This window comes from Schistocerca americana, chromosome 3 (genome assembly GCF_021461395.2).
Source record: "Schistocerca americana isolate TAMUIC-IGC-003095 chromosome 3, iqSchAmer2.1, whole genome shotgun sequence".
Lineage (NCBI taxonomy): Eukaryota > Metazoa > Arthropoda > Insecta > Orthoptera > Acrididae > Schistocerca > Schistocerca americana.
In genome coordinates, this window is record NC_060121.1 from 154,320,438 (window position 1) to 154,342,918 (window position 22,481).

The 22,481-nt window shown below is 37.8% G+C and overlaps 1 protein-coding gene across 1 annotated transcript in view; it reads right to left on the minus strand.

Annotated features, from left to right (window-relative positions):
• The window catches only part of LOC124605257 (kinesin heavy chain), a 73,909-nt gene extending 52,127 nt beyond the window's left edge, over positions 1-21,782 (minus strand). Inside the window, exons 1-2 of the mRNA XM_047136817.1 lie at positions 21,263-21,782; positions 9,253-9,340 (exon numbers count right to left, since the gene is read on the minus strand). Of these exons, the coding sequence (XP_046992773.1) occupies positions 9,253-9,340; positions 21,263-21,421 (247 nt within the window). The 5' untranslated portion in view covers positions 21,422-21,782. The remainder of the gene's footprint in view (positions 1-9,252; positions 9,341-21,262) is intronic.
• Between the last annotated feature and the right edge of the window lie 699 nt (positions 21,783-22,481).

Here is a 22,481-nt window from a genome sequence, read left to right on the forward strand (position 1 = left end):
TAAAATACTTGAAGTGTTAGTTAAAATCAAATGTGTTCTCTGTAGTGATAAAATTTTTACATCCCAGCACTACATGTAACTTTTGCAGACCCAAGGACAGTTCTTATGAGCAACTTTAAACTCTAGAATTTAGTTTTATGTGAAAATTTACTTGTGACAGACATAGTATACCTTTCCACAATGTAAAATTCAATTCCGAAACAGTTTGTTGGTGTGTTCTATTTAAAAACTGCACAACATGGATGATTGTGTTTGATAAAAAGTAAATTCCTGCTGGCTTAATTTATCACAACAAGATCAACATGGAGTATTTAAACAACACTTCACTAATTCTAAATGTTATTTAACTAAACCAAAAATTTCATATGATTTGTGCCTTAAATCTCTGTTTAAACATACAGGTCCCAGAGACCCCACAGGGTAGTATACATTACAGGAAAGTCACATCTAGAGTTAACTCTACCTGATTATATACTGAACTTGTAATGTATCATAACATTTCAGTGGATGCTGTGGAAGCATCTTAAGATGAGGAACAGAAAACAAACACAAATCACAGACCAATGTTTTCAATGACAAATTTAGGCAGTGAAGAAATCCCTCACACCGTTATTCTTGCCTTTATGCAACATTGTACTTACAAAGCAAATTTTCAATAAAATTGTAACAATACTGCTTACTGTATTCAAAGTATTGACTACAACAACAAATGCAGCCATGCATGTGTGTCCAGTTGTAATGCTAGCAGCTCATTGTTATTACAGCCAAGAGAGCATGTTTCGACACCTGACTGTGCCAAGATGAACCAGCTTTACACATTGCTACATTATACAACAAGAATTAAAGACCACCACTTGGCACATGTGATATAAAACTAGAGACAAATATTTATTGCTCACAGTCGTGAAATCCCCTGACAGAGAGAGTTTATTTATTGTTACCAGGAAAAAGTCTTAAGTATGAAGTCAATACTGGAATCAGAATGCAAGATAACCCAGGTGAAGGTACAAGACCAAGAAGCACTCTAAATACCATGTCTACAAATTGGTGAAACCTTGTAGCAGCAAGGAGACGTAGTTTCAAAAATGTTACATATTATTATGTGCTATGGACAATTAAGGGGAGAGGCTACAACCCTGTCTCACTCCCTTCCCAACCACTGCTTCCCTTTCATGCCCCTCGACTCTTATAACTGCCATCTGCTTTCTGTACAAATTGTAAATAGCCTTTCGCTCCCTGTATTTTACCCGTCACCTTCAGAATTTGAAAGAGAGTATTCCAGTCAACATTGTCAAAAGCTTTCTCTAAGTCTACAAATGCTATAAACGTAGGTTTGCCTTTCCTTAATCTTCCTTCTAAGATAAGTCGTAAGGTCAGTATTGCGTCACGTGTTCCAACATTTCTACGGAATCCAAACTGATCTTCCGCGAGGTCGGCTTCTACCAGTTTTTCCATTTGTCTGTAAAGAATTCGCGTTAGTATTTTGGAGCTGTGACTTATTAAGCTGATAGTTCGGTAATTTTCACATCTGTCAACACCTGCTTTCTTTGGGATTGGAATTATTATATTCTTCTTGATGTCTGAGGGTATTTCGCCTGTCTCATACACCTTGCTCACCAAATGGTACAGTTTTGTCAGGGCTGGCTCTCCCAAGGCTATAAGTAGTTCTAATGGAATATTGTCTACTCCTGGGGCCTTGTTTCGACTCAGGTCTTTCAGTGTTCTGTCAAACTCTTCTCGCAGTATCATATCTCCCATTCCATCTTCATCTACATCCTCTTCCATTTCCATAACATCGTCCTCAAGAACATCGCCCTTGTATAGACCCTCTGTATTCTCCTTTCACCTTTCTGCTTTCCCTTCTTTGCTTAGAACTGGGTTTCCATCTGAGCTCTTGATATTCACACAAGTGGTTCTCTTCTCTCCAAAGGTATCTTTAATTTTCCTGTAGGCAGTATCTATCTTACCCCTGGTGAGATAAGCCTCAACATCCTTATATTTGTCCTCTATCCATCCCTGCTTAGCCATTTTGCACTTCCTGTCGATCTCATTTCTGAGACGTTTGTATTTCTTTTTGCCTGCTCATTTACTGCATTTTTGTATTTTCTCCTTTCATCAATTAAATTCAGTATCTCTTCTGTAACCCAAGGATTTCTATTAGCCCTCATCTTTTTACCTACTTGATCCTCTGCTGCCTTCACTATTTCATCTCTCTTAGCTACCCATTCTTCTTCTACTGTATTTCTTTCCCCTGTTCTTGTCAATCGTTCCCTAATGCTCTCCCTGAAGCACTTTAAAACCTCTGGTTCTGTCCGTTTATTCAGGTCCCATCTCTTTAAATTCCCATCTTTTTGCAATTTCTTCAGTTTTAATCTTATGTTTCATAACCAATAGATTGTGGTCAGAGTCCACATCTGCCCCTGGAAATGCATTACATTTTAAAACCTGGTTCCTAAATCTCTGTCTTACCATTATATAATCTATCTGATACCTTCTAGTATCTCCAGTTATGCTCTGTGCAAAATTCTACCAGGTGGCTTCCTCCTTCATTCCTTACCCCCATTCCATGTTCACCTACTATGTTCCCTTCTCTTCCTTTTCCTAATATTGAATTCCAGTCACCCACGACTATTAAATTTTCGTCTCCCTTCACTATCTGAATAATTTCTTTTATCTCATCATACATTTCATCAATCTCTTCATCATCTGCGGAGATAGTCGACATATAAACTTTTACTACTATCGTAGGCGTGGGCTTCGTATCTGTCTAGGCCACAATAATGTGTTCACAATGCTGTTTGTAGTAGCTTACCTGCATTCCTATTTTTTTTTATTCATTATTAAATCTACTCCTGCATTAACCATATTTGACTTTGTATTTATAACCCTGTACTTAGGTGAATATGGATTAGGGGGTAAGAAATGAAAAAGGAAGCCATCTGGTAGAATTTTGCACAGAGCACAACTTAATCATACCTAACACTTCGTTCAAGAATCATGAAAGAAGGTTGTATGCATGGAAGAATTCTGGAGACACTAGTAGGTATCAGACAGATTATATAATAGTAAGACAGAGATTTAGGAACCAGGTTTTAAATCGTAAGACATTTCCAGGGGCAGATGTGGACTCTGACCACAATCTATTGGATATGAACTGCAGATTAAAACTGAAGAAACTGCAAAAAGGTGAGAATTTAAGGAGGTGGGACCTGGATAAACTGAATAAACCAGAGGTTGTAGAGAGTTTCAGGGAGAGCATAAGGGAACAATTGACAGGAATGGGGGACAGAAATACAGTAGAAGAAGAATGGGTAGCTCTGAGGGATGAAGTAGTGAAGGCAGCAGAGGATCAAGTAGGTAAAAAGACGAGGGCTAGTAGAAATCCTTGGGTAACAGAAGAAATATTGAATTTAATTGATGAAAGGAGAAAATTAAAAATGCAGTAAATGAAGCAGGCAAAGAGGAATACAAACGCCTGATAAATGAGATCGACAGGAAGTGCAAAATGGCTAAGCAGGGATGGGTAGAGGACAAATGTAAGGATGTAGAGGCTTATCTCACCAGGGGTAAGATAGATACTGCCTACAGGAAAATTAAAGATACCTTTGGAGAGAAGAGAACCACTTGTGTGAATATCAAGAGCTCAGATGGAAACCCAGTTCTAAGCAAAGAAGGGAAAGCAGAAAGGTGAAAGGAGAATACAGAGGGTCTATACAAGGGCGATATACTTGAGGACAATATTATGGAAATGGAAGAGGATGTAGATGACTGATGAAATGGGAGATACGATACTGCGTGAAGAGTCTGACAGAGCACTGAAAGACCTGAGTCGAAACAAGGCCTCGGGAGTAGACGACATTCCATTAGAACTACTGATGGCCTTGGGAGAGCCAGTTATGACAAAACTCTACCATCTGGTGAGCAAGATGTACGAGACAGGCGAAATACCCTCAGATTTCAAGAAGAATGTAATAATTCCAATCCCAAAGAAAGCAGGTGTTGACAGATGTGAAAATTACCAAACTATCAGTTTAATAAGTCACAGCTGCAAAATACTAATGGGAATTCTTTACAGACGAATGGAAAAACTGGTAGAAGCCGACCACGGGAAGACCAGTTTTGATTCCGTAGAAATGTTGGAACACGTGAGGCGATACCGACCCTACGACTTACCTTAGAAAATAGATTAAGGAAAGGCAAACCTAAGTTTCTAGAATTTGTAGGCTTACAGAAAACTTTTGACAATGCTGACTGGAATACTCTCTTTCAAATTCTGAAGGTGGCAGGGGTAAAATACTGGGAGCGAAAGGCTATTTACAATTTGTACAGAAACCAGATGGCAGTTATAAGAGTCGAGGGGCATGAAAGGGAAGCAGTGGTTGGGAAGGGAGTGAGACAGGGTTGTAGCCTATGCCCGATGTTATTCAATCTGTATATTGAGCAAGCAATAAAGGAAACAAAAGAAAAGTTTGGAGTAGGAATTAAAATCCATGGAGAAGAAATAAAAACTTTGAGGTTCGCCGATGACGACGTAATTCTGTCAGAGACAGCAAAGGACCTGGAAGAGCAGTTGAACGGAATGGACAGTGTCTTGAAAGGAGGATGTAAGATGAACATCAACAAAAGCAAAACAAGGATAACAGTATGTAGTCGAATTAAACCAGGTGATGCTAAGGGAAGTAGATTAGGAAATGAGACACTTGAAGTAGTAAAGAAGTTTTGCTATTTGGGGAGCAAAATAACTGATGATGGTGGAACTAGAGAGGATATATAATGTAGACTGGCAGTGGCAAGGAAAGCATTTCTGAAGAAGAGAAATTTGTTAACATCAAGTATAGATTTAAGTGGCAGGAAGTCATTTCTGAAAGTGTATGTATGGAGTGTAGCCATGTATGGAAGTGAAACATGGACGATAACTAGTTTGGACAAGAAGAGAATAGAAGCTTTCAAAACGTGGTGCTACAGAAGAATACTGAAGGTTAGATGGGCAGATCACATAACTAACGAGGAGGTATTGAATAGAATTGGCGAGGAGTTTGTGGCACAACTTGACAAGAAGAAGGGACCAGTTGGTAGGACATGTTCTGAGACATCAAGGGATCAGAAATTTAGCATTGGAGGGCAGCTTGGAGGGTAAAAATCGTAGAGGGAGACCAAGAGATGAATACACTAAGCAGATTCAGAAGGAGATGAAGGAGCTTGTGCAGGAAAGAGTAGCATGGAGAGCTGCATCAAACCAGTCTCAGGACTGAAGACCACAACAACAACAACAACAACAACAACAACAACAACCACCCTGTATTCAACTGACCAGAAGTCTTGTTCCTCCTGCCACCGAACTTCACTAATTCCCACTATATCTAACTTCAACTTAACCATTTCCCTTTTTAATTTTTCTAACCTACCTGCCCGATTAAGGGATCTGACATTCCATGCTCCGCTCTGTAGAACACCAGTTTCCTTTCTCCTGATAACAACGTCCTCTTGAATAGTCCCCGCCTGAAGATCTGAATGGGGGACCATTAGAGGTAACAAGTTCTAATTTTCTTCTAAGGCTCTCTCACATATGATAGAATTGCTTGAGCAGCACAATGTGAAGCAGAAACCACGTCAAGCTGAAGTACATATTCTTCCACAGTGCAAAAAAACCCCTAGGATTTACAGAAACATGTAGCTTTGGATGAGTCCACCTTGCGCGAAGCTCTGTATTACTAACACCCACGTTTAACACAAATCTTAGTTCTTTTATAAAATCTACTAGTGACCCAGCCTGACTTCACCCGTGTAGCAGCAAGTACCAGTGGCCAGACGACCACTGCATAGAGTAATGAATACACTTTACAGAATGATGTTAAGTAACTGGATATCATCACTCCCACATAACTTATGGGATGCAAGCAATGTACAGCAGGAAAGCTGTCTGGAGGCATGAATTTTTCATGTTCCATACTATCAGACACTGGTTGAGGTGGCCAAAAAAAAAATCACGCATGTTTAGCTTGTGATACAGCATTCCTCTAATGAAGTTCTGTACACTTTTTAAGACTGGTTGCTGCAATTCTTTTTTACGGACGCTTTATGGCAGACTTCTCTGGCGTGCAATGCAAAAAATCATGCCTGTATTGAGACAGTACACCCTAGAAATGCCTAAAACAATTACAAAAACAGATGCAGCCATGCATGTGTGTCCAGTTGTAATGCTAGCAGCTCATTGTTATTACAGCCAAGAGAGCATGTTTTGACACCTGACCGTGCCAAAATGAACAAGCTTTATGGCTATGTTAATACATGCCAACACCTTTCATGCATGATGGTTGGCAGAGCTTTAAGTATGAGAAATCCTGACTGCAGGTCAGACAGCCAGAGACATATGGCGTGTGGTGGGAGAAACCTGACCGTTTGAATAAACTAAGGAAGGTGGCTGCCATGGCCAGTTAGTACTGAATAAAGAAAACATGAAATGAAGAGAAATTCTAAATAAAAACTAAACCAAATCAGTGACAGAAGACTGTCACACAGCTTTAATGACAGAAATTAGAAGAGTCTGTGATTTAAAATGTACCATCACAACAAGTTATTAAATGTTAAACATTATGAATATAAACTAACTTTAATAACTCACTATCACCTTAAGCAATTCACATGAATGTAGTGTCAATGGATAGGTCCCAGTATGTACGAACTGTTCTCATAGATTGTCTGTGAATATTACATATTTCAAATTACAGCCTAGAAAGTATATTCCACGCATGAAAAAGTGAATCTCCTAGTAAGTAATAAATGAAATAGTGAAAGTAGCAGTAGCATTAATAAATAAGGGTATTTAGAGATGTATGACAGGAATTAGTTTCCTTGTTTAATATCTATTAGTGATACAACGATGCAAAACGGCGTCCACATGAACAAAAACACTGCGAGAAAACCATTAAAGCTACATGAAAACTATGAGCAGCACTGAAAATCTGATGAAATTTATGTCCACATTTGTGTGTGTGTGTGTGTGTGTGTGTGTGTGTGTGTGTGTGTGTGCAAAATTCAGAAGGAGGTCTTTTGGCCAAAAGATTACTTGTTTAGCAGTCTTTTATTGTGTCTGTCTGTGACTCATCTCCACTATATGGCGAGCAACACACACACACACACACACACACACACACACACACACACACAGAGAGAGAGAGAGAGAGAGAGAGAGAGAGAGAGAGAGAGAGAGAGAGAGAGAGAGAGAGATAGGTACTTTTATGAACACTTTTGATAGTCAGAAATGTGAGAGGTTGACTCATGTCAGGGCGATGGTATAAGTAATGGCACCAATTTTCACACAGGATGGTCTTAGATCTTGGCAGTCAGTGGGAGTGGAGTTCGTGAATGGATAGGATGTATGTGAGACTAGAAGTCATCTCATGTGTGTGCTCTCAGGAATATTTTCTAAGTATCTGGTCATGCACTTGTAAAAAATGTGTGTGCAACAATCACAAGGAACTGAGGTATCTTTCGCTGGCATGGACTTAGAAAACTTTGTGTCACATGAACTGGCTGTTTGAAACTTCTAATATTTCAAGCATTTTGATTGTAAAGACTTTGAAACATTTTTTAGCATGAGGACTCTGAATAATTTTGAGTTAGACAACAGTCTAAACTTCTATGAACTGTTTTGCAGTTAACTTTGATGGTGAATGGCAATCGAAATATCGTTAGTTCGTGATAATAGAAGATCAACTTAGAAGTGTGCTGAAGCACTTTAATTTTCATGGATTTTCGAAAGGTTAAGTGAACTTGTGATGCTGGCTGGTTGACTTATTTAGGTTCTCACACTGACAAATATTACATTAATAATAATCTTATTGGGAAAAGTGTGAAAGGATATTTTACTTGTTTTTTTCTGTAATAATCTCAGTTTAGCCTATTAAAATATAAATCAGTGTGAAAAGTGAACATAATTTCACTGCAAATTCCTTCCTGTATATTTATTAAACTTGCGACCAATTTCATTTCGGGTTAATGCAATGGACACATTGGTTGGCCCCTGAACAATGACAGAGTGAATAATTTGAAGCCCAATCACATACTGGCAACCCTTTGAACAGTGTTTTCCTTGCTTTATTTAACACACTGATGCACGTGGAGGTTCATGAATCTATCTCTGGTGGAAGCAATGGTGGCTAACTTCACCATTTTTTGGACAGCAAGAAGTGCAGTGTGAACATTGCATCATCATTTAACATTTCCCAAATATTAGCCAATTATCCCACATGTTGCTCTTGTCCAGAGCCATTTATCAGCAGCAAATTTGAACAGTACTGTTGCAACACCTTGGCATGATTCAAGGAAGGAAGAAAGCTGGAAGTTGATCAAGTCATCTGCTGTGCTGCTAAAAGAATGTACTGTATGTAATGGAAGCAAAGTTACTCAAGTAGTTTTTCAGAAAACGTTTTACATGAAACATAAGAAAATAAACCACTACATATTCTGAATTCTGAGGGTGTTTCAATACCCAATTGTTCTCATAAAGTTGCAGAGAAATTGATGGTTAAAACTATGTGATTATTTTACACTGAAAGTCTTACTTTGCGGCCTGATGAGGTGGTTATCTTTTAGTTATTAGTCATATTTATTGTGATACTCAAAATTGAGCAACTCACTGCCCACTGCTTGAAAAATTTGTAGTGAATGTAAAGTGCAAATTTTGATTCCTAATCTGAGGGAAGCAGAAACTGGCAGTCTGAAACTATCGTCATTTGTCAAAATAGGTATCTTCACATCTCTGAAAAGTAATGTTAGGTTAAGAGCAGTGTAAAAAAAAGTGACTCAACCAAGATTTGATCCCACAACTTATCAGTTTCCAGCAACACACACTACTACAAGGCCACCATACCAGATTGAATTAGATTCCGCTTGCTGCATTCTCAAGACAATGCTGCCCTCTCGAGTTACAGCAACTATTCGCTACAAGGTAATGGCATTGTTTTCACAATCACGACTGGTCTGTATCCTTTAAACTAATAATCTGTGGAAGGAGAAATAACAGGCTGAGCAAATGTTTCACTTAACTGTAACTGTCATAACCATAGTTCAATAACGTTTGTTCTATCTTTATGACTATTCCTACAAAATTTCTATATCAGCAAAATGAAACCCAGCATTCAGCAATATCTACGAATGATACACTGTCTGACAGATAAATTTGGCAGCTACCAAAAAGCAAATACTTCGGGAGTCCAGATGGAAAGATAGTAAAAGCAACCTCCAACATACCTGTAACAATTGATTTTGCAGCTTCATTGTAGACTTTTTCCTGTGTTGCATTTGGCTTGAATACCTTGTCAAACAGGAAAACCTTACTCTGTAAAGAGAGAAATAAAAATTATATTTTCTATGTGGAACGAACTCTACACTTCCCTCACAAATATTTAATGACAATTTATCTACAACACACATAAAAATCATTCTGTATATGTTACTCAAATTCTTTTAAGTGAAAGAAAAGGAACACAAATGAATGTGTGCACTTTAAGTTTATATTTTTGAGCCTCTCATTTTTTTGACACTTGGAGCTGAAATGATAAATAGGGAAAAGTATAGACACAACACTAACATTGTCCAGCCTCCATATTACATTACACATACCACTTAAAATATCTCCTCTTTTCTATTTTAACTTTCAATGGAAGGAAATTAACATTATGGAGATCACTTCTGACTTCGTGGTCTCATTTTAATGAATAATGGGAAAAACTGAGTTCAACAATAAAAGAAGGGACTGATTCAGCTAATGTATAACTGGATAACACTGATAAAGATACGAAAGATAACAGCTTCTAACCCCAAAACGTTTATTTCAAAATACGTCTACATCAGTAAAAATCCTTTCTCAGTAACCTAAGGCTTTATGACAGGCAGATTGCTCTGATACAACTCATCTCACTAACTTCACTACTAATAACTTGAACTTCCCACGACTATGTGGTTAAAAGCTTCTTTTTATCATAGTGATCTGACCAAAACTTAATTACATCACAATTAAATATAAGGAAATCACAGCATTTCCTGGTTGGTCACAGCCTGTTTTCTATCAAGGCTTAAATTGCCCCAAGATACAAGATCTATGTTGTCTAAATGCTCACCCTCACCTTCTATAGAAGTCTGTCATCAACCACTTCACAATATGTTTACTGGGTACCACAACATACTTAAGCTGAGCCTAAGATTTACATCAACATGAGCGGCCTTGTCACATTTTATCCAGAAACCACTACATATTGTAGTTTTGTAACTGACAAAATAATGAACTACTTTTATCACAGAATGAGAAGTGGTGATCCAACAAATACACCTACCTGACTTATGTGAAACACATTAACACAACTTCTTTCACTACTCTTTTGCATCTCATTTTTCTGTGCAATCCTCTTGCCATAGATGTCAATAAGTACTGATCATATTCACTGTACATTATTTCCCAAAATTTTTGAGAAGGTTAAGTACTCTACAGTTTACACCTGTTTATTAATAGGTTACTTGGCCACATACAGTTTGGATGTCAAAAGAGTTGCTCTACTAAGGTTGCTACTGGTACAGTCACCCAGCAAAAAACAAATTCTTAACTGAAAAAATGTCGGCAATGGTGATAATCTGGGACTTTTTGAAACCATTTGACACTGTCAATCATAATATTGTATTAGAGAAATTCAGTCTCAAGATATAAAAGGTTCATCTCTTGTCTAGTTTGATTAGACTCAGGACGTAGAAAGTTACACCAGGATTTTCAAGTATTACAAACAAGGATGTAACATCTGCATAAGGAGCAACCACAATGAGCAGTTCAAAGGCTTGATTATGGGCTAGTTACTGCTGTTGCTCTATGTTGTGATCCACTATTTTATTTGAATCAGAAGTCAGAATTAGTCCTTTTAGTATTTGATAAAATAGGTATTGTCAGGCCAAGCAATAAAGTGTCAACAGGGAATACAGTGAATGATATTTTTGTTACAGATAGCTGATTTTACACAATTGGAGTGGTCTTAACTAATGGGAAAAAAAAGGATATCCCACCTCCCATTAATGCTGAAAAATTTACATTCAGCTACTTTTGGCATAACGTTAGATTAGTCCACAACTTCACAGCATTTTTGTTTTGCAAGGTGGTATTCCGGTTCCTAGGGGTTTATTTATCAATCGTCATTTTTTATTTGCGGTTCACTGTTGCTATTTGAGTTTACATATTGTCATCTGGGGATAGGGAGTGGAGCTGTGGATGCTAGGAAATGGAGTACCAAGTCGAGAAATCTCAACATTTCTGACATATTCTTCTGTTTGAATTCAGTAGAGGGGTACAGCAGCAGGGGCAGCAAGAAGCATTTGCGCCGTGTATAGGGATAACGCCACTGGACAGAGTACAGCAAGAAAATGCTTCTCTCATTTTACGGAGGATATTTTTGGCATTATTGACTCTTCATGTTCAGGAAGACATTTGGGGTTTGATTAAGATCATTTAAAAGCATTCATCCACAGTGATCGACGTCAGCATGCTCAGGAACTGGCAAATGTGATTAACTGTGATCATTCCACCAACATGTGATATTTCTATGAATGTTCAAAAATAGGGTGTATGGTTACTGCACGCTCTAAGCAAAAATCACAGACGGCCATACATGCATCTCTGCTAGCTTTTCATCAACTGGCCCATGAACAACACTGACTGTTCCTATCCTGTATTATTATTGGTGATGAGAAATGGTGCTTTAAGCTAACATAAGGAGAAGAAAGGAGTGGTTGAACCAAAACAAAGCCATACACTCTGCACAAAGACCCGTGTGCACCCACAAATGGCAATATTATGCATCTGGTGGAAAAATGATTGTGTAGTGTACTATGAATTGCTTCCCCAAGGCATAACCATCACTGCTGATATTTATTGCCAACAAATGAGACATCTTGCAGATGAAATCTAAGAACAATGACCATGAAGACTGTGCCATGTTATGCTACTTCACAATAATGCCCAACCGCATTCTGCTAGACTGACAAAAAACAACATACAGGAGTTGGGCTGGGAAGTCATTCCACACCCACCTTGTTCGCCTGATCTTGCGCCCTCAGATTTTCACCTTTCTGCACTCTCTATCAAACAATCTTCAAGGAACTTACTTTCTGGATGAAAATGCACTCTGAACATGTCTCGACTAGTTCTGTGCCTCAAAACCGTGCGATTTCTGCAGTTGCCGAGTCAAAAAGTTACCCTAGTGTTGGCAGACTTTTGTAAACAGTGAAGGAGAATATATTATTGATGACTTAAGTCTCTGAGTTAATTAAACTTTCAGAAAAACCCATTAACTGACAACTTGGGAGATCTTTATATCAGTAAATTAACCATTTTGTGTATTTTCATTCACTGGTTTCTGAGAAGACACTGTGGGGTGATACCTCACACATAGGTAAAAAGTATTCAATTCAAACAATAAAGTAACTAGAATTTTATGCTGGGTTCATACACATCTTGCAAGCATCTGATTTAGCATCTGGTAACATAGTTCACAGAACATTGATTCACTGATGAACTTCGTTGTAACAACAGATTACTATCTGTGAGTAATACAGCAATTCACAAATTAAATTCCAGAAGGAAAAACTATTTACACTTTCCTCTAACAAAACCAAACTTAGGCAAAGAAAGGAATAAAGTATAAAGCTACTTTTAGCTATAGTCTTTGTAGAACACATATACTTACCCAAAACATTCACATATTTGTTCTATATATTATAATTCAGTTGCTTATTTCGTTCAGACAATCTTGACAAGGAATTTCAACAATGGTATAGTATCTAATGACAAAGAGCTGCACAGAAATAATACAGGAGTCTGTGAAAAACTTATGCACATTATTTTGAACCTCTTTAGATTTAAATAAAGTTTTTAGTCACCCCAAGTGCCTCTCTTCTACAAACACACCTAATGGGAGCAATGGCATCAACACCTCAATTGTACACAAAATACAGGAGATTTCATGTCTTCTCAATGTTAGAGTTACTTAGTTTCATTTTCCCTAATACTATTTTTACAAGCCCGTTCCATTTCATATAACTTTGCAAACATTACGCCTAGATATTTAATTGACGAGACTGTGTAAAGCAGCACACCACTAATACTGTTTTCGAGCATTACAGGATTGTTTTTCACAATGATCTATGTTATTTCTCAACATTTAAGAGCAAGTTGTCATCCATTACACCAAACAGAAATTCTCTCGAAGTCTTCCTGTATCCTGCTACAATCGCTCAACAAAGACATTTGAGCGTACACTACAGCGCCATCAGCACTCACAGGCTGCTGCTCATCCTATCCGTCAAAATATTTACATATACAGAGAACATGGGTGGTCCTCAAGCACTTCCTTCCCTGGGACACTCCTGATCAATATGCTTGTTATGATGAACACTCGCCATCAAAGATAACAAACTGGGTTCTACTACTTGAGAAGTCTTAGAGCCATTCACATACATCAGTCCCGTATCTTCACCACTATACCATCCTAGCTTTGAACACTGCACAATGTCCACCTTCTCTCTGTATATGTGCAGCATACATTAGGGAGCTATTGGTATTATTCAGAAAAGTAGCAGGCCTACTGCTATAACGAAAAAAAATCAATGTCATATTCTTGACATGTAATAACAATGAAGGTTTATTTTATTTGCTTTTTATGAGCCTATCCACAATTACAGTAAAGTGTTCCATTCGACAAGAAACCCTAAAATGAAGTGAATGTCTGATTACAGTTTCTTTGGGAACTTCACATACAATTGGCCCATGCCCCCTACCTCTGTCAAATTTTAATCAAAGCAGAATACAATAAAATAATAATACAATAACATAATAATAGGAAGCAACTAACCTGTGCAAAATTTGAGCTAAACATATTAAAAATGTATGGTTTTAAGAGGCTTTCAGTAGGATGCTGCCAAATGAGCTGTATGGTGGTTTCGGCAAAACTTTAAGATGGCTTAGCATTTAAACCTACAGTAATCTAATGGTGATATTTGCATCTGATAATACCATTTTGGCTTTAACACAATGTTAAAATTACAATGCTGTGCTGTGCTGGGCATGACAACATATCCTGTAGAATATTACTAACACTTTCTGAGAAAATTACTTGAAACAAATTGTCCGAAAACACACACACGATATATCAGATCTAATGACAACCAATAAGGGCACAGATATTGAAACTTTTATCAGTATCCCTGAGGCAGCTGTAGCAACAATGATAAATAAAGAATGAAGGGCCACTAAAAACTGCAAAGATTTACAACTTCAGTAAGATAGACTAAGAAGGAATCACTTCATACAACACAATCAGCCACTCAAAACATCTACTCTTTCTCAAGTTTAAAAGAACAGTTCACAATAGGAGAATGCCAGGCACACTTCTAGAGAAACAGTGACTTCTGCACTATGGGTGTAAAATGAAGCAGAGAGATATGGCAGAAGGATGATGAAAAAGAAGCACTTTGTTGTCTCAAGGACAATGTATGAAGCCAACAACGAACACTGTAGCAGAATCTTATCAAAAAATCTCTCTCAAAATACAAAGAAATTCTGATCATGTGTAAAGGCAGTCGGTTGTACCAAAGTTAGTGTCCAGACGCTCCTGGGTGATAGTGGATTCGAAATTTGAAGCAGCCAAGCAAAAGCAGAAACACTGAACATTTTCAGACGGTCCTTTCAATAAGGAAAATACAGAAGTACCACACAGTTTAATCCGACACCACTGAAAAGGCGAATGATATAGTAATTGTCAGTGGTATTGAGAAACAGCTAAGCCCAGTGGTTGGAAGTACGCACAAGTCACACTTGTCTATAAGAAAGGGAGCAGAAGTGATCCACAAAACTACCACCCAGTCTCATTGACATCCACCTGTTTTAGAATCCTACAAAATATTCTGGGTTCAAACATAATGAGATATCTCAATCAGCAAGACCACACCCATGCCAACCAGCAAGGATATCATAAACCCAACTCTTCCATTTCTCATATGACATCTTCTAAGTTCTGGATCAAGTATGAACGCAATATTTCTTTACTTCCAAAAAGCATTTGACTCAGGACTAGACCATCTTTTATTAACAAAAGCATGCTTATATAGGTTATCAAACAGACTTTGTGACTGGTCTGAAGATTTCTTGGTGGGCAGGATACACATTATGTAGCATGGACAGTCCTCGACAGAAGTAATAGTAGCTTCCAGGATGTCCCAGTGAAATGTACTGGAACCCTTGTTTAATTTGCATACTGACCTGGCAGACGAGAAACAACATGCTTTTTGCAGATGATGCAGTTATCTATAATGAAGTACTATGAGAAGAAAGTAGCACATATATCCAGTCAGACCTTATGAAGTTATCGAAATGGTGTGCAGACTGGCAACAATGTACAGAAATGTAAAACAGTGTAATTCACAAAATGAAAAATAAAAGTAATATCATACGATTACAATATCAATGAGTCGCAACTGGAATCAGTCACCTGACACAAATTACTGGGTGTGAGGGTATGAAATGGAATAATGACATCGGCTCAATTGATTGTAATGCAGATGCCAGACTTCAGTTCATTGGCAAAATACTAGAAAAACGTCATTCCACAAAATAGGCTGCTTAAAAAAACTCGAGTGTGTTTCACTAACAGAAATGCTGATAAACCCGAAGCGACACACACTTTAAGATAGATGCAAACTATCCCATGGAAGCCAACTTCCGAAGTTTCAAGATGTAGCTGAAGTGAGGAATCTAGGAATATACTGCAGCCCAATACGTACTGTTCCTGTAGACACAATGAAAACAAGATTAGAATAATTATAGTGTGCAGAGTGGCATTTGTCATTAGTCCCAAACTACATGTGTGATTGGAACAGGAGGAAATTCAAACAGTCCGCACAGTGTGTATGTAGATGCAGTATTTCCAAGTTCTGTTTTCTAAACTTTGTCCAGAGCTTCTCCACAACAAATAGTACTTATGTAGTACAAAAATGCCTGCTCTTTCCAGTGTAAAAAAGCAAAACAAAATAGTGATAATATTCAGCAATGTGATATCAAACACATTTACAATGCTTTATCTGATCAGATGACATTCACCCACTGTTGTTTGTCCCATCTGTATGCTCAAGACACCATTTGCATTACTTAAAGCCAATGCAATGGAATGATTTTAAGACAGCTGTGCTAGGCTACCACGAATGTTTGCTGCATACACTTAACCCCAACTGTTTTGGAGGATATAGCTTCCTGTAAATATGTATTCACCTGTGATGGTATTTGGATTGCTGTTTTGTTCTTTCTGGGTACAACTTGTTTCAAAGCTCTTCTGTCTTGATCGGAAACCACTTTTGGCTATTTTTGTGGCTAGCATGTTACGTTCTTCCAGTTGGGCACAGGTAGTCATTACTATCAACACACAATATCTCCTAGAACCAATATGCATGTTTTTTCACAACTGTGGATCTGACAAAATGGACCCAGCAATAATGACTCTTGCAATCTGAGAGAGTTGTAATTAAATTCCAACATCGTAATACGTTCCATAACTAGTCTCTGTCATAGCTAATAAAAACCTATTGTGTGCATATTCTCACCAACAAAGTTGCACATTTGAATACTAAAGAGTCAGAGAACATTATAGGTTTCCTTTGAGAACTGTTACTGCACAGTCAACATTAATAGACCAGTCCTTGCACAACTGACCTAATAACGCTGAAGTACAGCAGTGGATGGCTACTCATCATAAGTGTCAGTCAATATAACAATATCGACAGAAACACACACAAAAATACGCTAGCAAGTATTGCAGGGTATCCTTTAATTCAGTTCAACAACAATGTCGAGGCTGAAGCAACTGGGATGTTTCCCGCTACCGAATTAACCAGAAAGTTCGATTGGTATGTGTAGAATATTTTATGGAGACACTCTGGTAACTTAAAGAATAGTTGTTAGCAGGAGACTACCTTCTTCCCAAAAGCTATTGGGAAAATTTGGATGCCTGTATTTCATGTACAAGGTGCAGAAAATTAATGATCCTGACAGCATATTTTATGGAGAGAACAAGATAGGAGAAATTAGTATATATACTGAGGCATAAAGTCCAGCTGTCGTCCATTCCCTCTTCCTACTCCATATGTAGCACAAAATGAAAGGCAACAATTAATAATGTAATTGAGTATAGTTTGAATAAAATAACTTTGACAAATTGCAGAGCATGGGGCAGTGTTGCCGGAGCAAACAGTCACACTCACGGAGCTGACGGAAGATCCACAACAGCTGCAGTGGGCTTGGCACAGCTACTTTGTGCACCTACCCCAACCAATCATATAACACGATTTCATATACTTCTCTACGGCAACACATTATTGTTGCAGCTCTAGAGAAGACTACTGTTTTACCTGCAGGCATCTGCGCTGCGCAATTTTGCTGGCAACAGCACTGTCAGGGACCTTAATTTGCCAACTCTACCAAAGACATGACTCAACTGTCAACCGCAGTGGGTAAGTGGAATTCAAGAAATAACTACTATTGGCTGGCAGCTGGGCCCTATTACTCAAATGACAAACATCAATTACAAAGGCATTTTATTTTGAGCAGACCTCCCTACTCTACAATATAAAAGCTTAAAGTGCATATGTGTCTATGCAGATTGACTACATTGACACAGTGGTTGGGAAGAAAAATTACTCTTGACAAATAGGATCTATGATTTGATCTGCAGGCAACATACTTCAGCTTACTGATTGCTTTGTCAAGTGGCCACAAGAAGAAAGGATGCAGCAAAAATGACATTACTACTTTTGTGATTTAACTGGAATGCACATTTTCTTCATGAGAGATAGGACATGGTCACTTACACTTAGCTGCATTTTTCTTATCATAGCTGGAAACAATCTTACATATACCATCAATGTCACAATGCATCTTCGTGTTTCTGGTGTAGAAAACTTCTCACACGTGTATGCTATCAATGAAGTTAACTGAGGAAAGCTTCACTACCATATCATCTTGGTGTTTACTATGCCACTCATCTTTAGTTTTGACTGGAAACATACGAAGGAATAAACAATGTGTTATGACGACATTGTTTTTGTAAGTTAAGAGACTTCTGGGTTGCAGGTTTCGCATAAATCATTAGCGAACTTAAGCAAGGTCATAATTGAATGAAGATGTGAGTACTACAGGGTATTGAACTATGTGGCAAATACAATTACATAATCTTACAGGCAAAACTGATGTCACTGATTCAAACAACATAGGAGAAGCTGTTCCTGTCATCAGACTTTGTGACAGCATTATTGGAACTGGCATAGCACAACCGAAGGACCAGTTTCTGAGGTGTATCCAGTGTGATGTCTTAACTTTTTGTTAATCTTCAGCTTTTTTTTCTTTTACAAGTACAGGTTTTAGCTGAACAGCTTCTTTGTGGGATGTTTCAACCTGCAATTTTTTGTTTTTTTGTGGTGAATTGCTTAGCTGAGGTTCACCGTTATTTAGGGTTTTCTGATTTCGCCTCACTTTTGCTGAATACAGAAGGCCACATGTTTACTGCCATGTGAGTGTTCTCTGTGTTTCAGTGTTCATTTTTTTTTTTTTATAGTGTGGGTGTAATATTGTTATCTTAAAGCAGATGAAACTTTCAGCAGTGTACTGCATGTTTATTTTCCTACTTGTCTTTGCTAGCAGAGGATAAGGTGTTGAAGCTTTCCTCAGTTAACTTCATTGTTAGTAAATGCATTCAAAAAGGTTTCTACAATGGAAATGCAAAGAAGCATTGTGGTTTTGCTGGTATCTGTAAGACTGTTTCCAGTTATCATAAGAAAAGCACAGCTAAGAGTAAGAGATTATGTCCTACATCTCATGAAGAAAATTTGCATTGAAGTTAATTCACCAAAGCAGTAATGTGATTTCTACTGTATTCTGTCTTCTTGTGGCCACCTGACAAAGGTATCAATTAGCAGCAGTATACTGCCTGCAAATCAAATCTTAAATTCTATTTGTCTAGAGCAACTGTTGTCGCCCAGCACTCTGACAATGTAGTCATTTAGTTCTGCATGCAACACCTTATTTGATTTAAACTATTCTAGTTCAATAGTAAAGGCCATGAAAACAATTACAGTATTAAAATATTAATACACTCTCAGAAACAAACAAACAACACTTTAGTGAACAACTGCTTTTACCCTACTGTTCCATGTGATTACCAATAAAAATATCTTGCTCTATAAACTTTCAATTTGCTTAACTGCCCAGATGAGAAGCAAATGCAAATATAAGCATAAGATTCCATGTGGTTCCCATTACAGGATAAACAGAGCTAGGTTGGGCAAAGGTTTAAAGCTCTGGAACTCCATTATAGAGGAGCTACGTTCAATTTTCCTTTAGCCATCAAGCTTTACTTCTTCTTGGTTTCCTAAACTGATTAAGGCGAAAAACATGATTGTTCCTTTGAAAAGTAACCAATTTCCATCCCAATACCATGGTATCCATACTTGTGCTCCTTCTCTAAGGATCTTGTCACAAATGGAACATCAAACCCTAACATAATTTCCTTTATTATTCCACAGACTGGTCAATGGAGTGTGAAGTTTTCATGTAGTTCTTGAGATCTACATAACTTCACACAAAAACTTTTTTTTTTCGAACTACGATAACACACTGCTTCAATGAACAGAGGAAGTTAATCTTCACCCATTAGCATCTAGGCCTACTCAGCTTACTGTATTATAACTGACAAGCATTATACAGCCCATAAAAAATAGTTATATTGGCTATGGTAGCACAGAGTAACAAAGTTGTTGTTGATTAACATGGAAGTTTTACAAACAAAAACCTTCATAATATGCTAAAATGCACGTTTCTGAATTTTCTCCAAAATAACTTTCATGCCATAATGAAAGGGTTATTGGTTGGTTTAAAATTGTTTGTTGCTACTATGCTGAAACACAGTCCAACACACAAGCTCGATTAGCTCAGTCCTACAGTGCACTGCATGAATTGCTGAAGTGAACAACAGAAATCTTTAAAAATCCTATCAACACTATTTACTAGTTACAGAAATCAGTCCCACTCTGGTATGCCACTTTGAAGTCAATATTTTTAATCTTCACTTGTAAACAAACGTAATCAGTACCTGTGGTAACGATTAGGAGGATGAAGACAAATGTAAATGAAGAAAGGAGATTTTTAAAATTCTAGAACGACAATTCAAGCAACAAAAACACATAAAAACAACCAATAACACAAAGAAGAATACAAAGAACGTGCTTTAGCGAACAATTTGGTCTTAGATTAAAGATATACATTATACTAGGTACTGAAAACTACTATTGGACTATAATACAGTTTCACGGTTAGTGTCTTCATCTGCACTAGTTGCTCGACGATTTTACAGCACTAGCATCTGCAGTTGCTTGAGTGAAATGTAAATGAAATTACGCTGTCGCCAGACGACCATAATCAGTTTAAAGGACATGACAATACTTTTATCACAAAACCTTGTGTACAATAACACGTTGCGGCAACAAAACGTCAGTTGCAATGGAAGTTGCAGGAGAAAGCACTGACCAGAGATTAGGCATCTAAAGCTATACTCTCGTGCTGGCTGTGTACGCACTAAAATACGATAGGAAACAGTAAATAATGACTCGATATACATTACAGACATTTAAAATACAGAACTAGCGGGCTACCTTTTTAAGGACAGCGTTACGATGAAAACTTGTCCAAGTTTCAGTAAATTCACGCCCTTCGACACTCTAATTGTGATGAAATACCAAAGAATCGCATCTGCGGAATCAATACTGATTGTATCAAAAGTTACAGCTGCAAAAGAGTATCTAAAGCTCAAAATTATTAAACATTTTCTTGATGTACTGGAAATAAGAACCAGAAAGTCGCGTATGACAGGATTCTAGAAAATGTATAAGAGTTCTGCACACCCCTGTCACGCACTGACAATTCGAACTCGGCAAAACCGCAAACAAAAACGTTCAGTACTCAACAGCTAGATGACTCACCACCTTTCAGTGCCTTAATGCTATAGTGATGAAGCAGACAATGCACTGCCAACATCAATCAAACACGACACACCTATTCATGAAACAGTCAACACACTGCAAATCTTTTTCTCACTCATGCACGACGAAGCGGTCAGTTTCCAATCTAAACAGCCATATATTACACACATGGTTTAGAAAACTAGAAAGTATATGTATTTGTACTTACCCCTATCGATATGCAATTATCCTCCGATCCAGAAGGAAATTTGCAAATGAATTTAGATCCAGCTCTCTCCTCTGAATCATTCAAGGGCCTAAATCGGCAGACGACTTTTATGCTGTCTTCTGCCGCAATTTCACGTTCAGGCCGTTGGTCGGTTGACATTGTGAATTTTCGTCGATAAAAACTTTATAGTGTTATATTTGAAAGCTGGAACTTAAAACCGTGCATAAATTACACCGAAAACTACTTGTAAATCTCCATGTAAGTAATTGACAACCTAACCCAAGATGGCTTCCATTTTCTGTACGCAGCGGTCCTCCGCACTGTGTGAACAGCTGACTGTATAAACTACGCTAAGCAGTCGCATTAAAACCGAAAATATTTACAATTTATAAAAATAAAACAAACAACACATCTGGTAAACTTGCAACGATTGCCGACTACCACTACTTCGCTGCCAACTGAGCGATTCTTGCAAAAATTCTCCTAAAACGAAAACAGTCCACACCACACTACCGCAACGTCCGTACAGGCCGATGGGAAATGTGCGCTGTGACGTCATCCCCAAGACGGCCATGCGCGGGAGCTATTGATCTTTGGAGCGTCATCCGTGATTCCAGTAAGGACTGTTGCCAATTTACAGGTCAAGATAGAAATGCGGAATTGACAACAATATATTTGTTAGCAATTCTCTAGCGTTGTACACACAATTTGAAGATCTTTCACAATTTACTTTCTTTGCCGTTGCAAAAGGCAGCGTTTGTCCAGAATTGGCTAGAAAAGGGAAAAAATGTTTTTTTTTCTGATTAACTGACAGTTTACGAATTACGCTCCTAGCTCAATTGCACATCTCCCGTATTTTAAAGTTTCCTGCAGAAATAATTATATTTTAGCTGGAAATACGCTACATATGTTAAAACCATCAGTCTGGTGAAACTTCTCACTCGAAAACTGTCGCAAAATGCGTAGAACACCAAACGAAGCTGATAAAGAAGTTACTGTCTAGTAATAAAAAATATGTATGTATACCGTGTACACAAACTGACCTTATTATCAATACTACTGCTTCTCACTGCAACGACAAACATTTATTTTTCGTTAGCAGTACTGTTTTAGAAAGCAACAATTCTCTAACAGTTGCCACCTGTAGAACAGTACAATATATTATTTTTAACCATATGTAAATTAAGAGAATATCTGAAGCAAGGTTAATAACCTTATT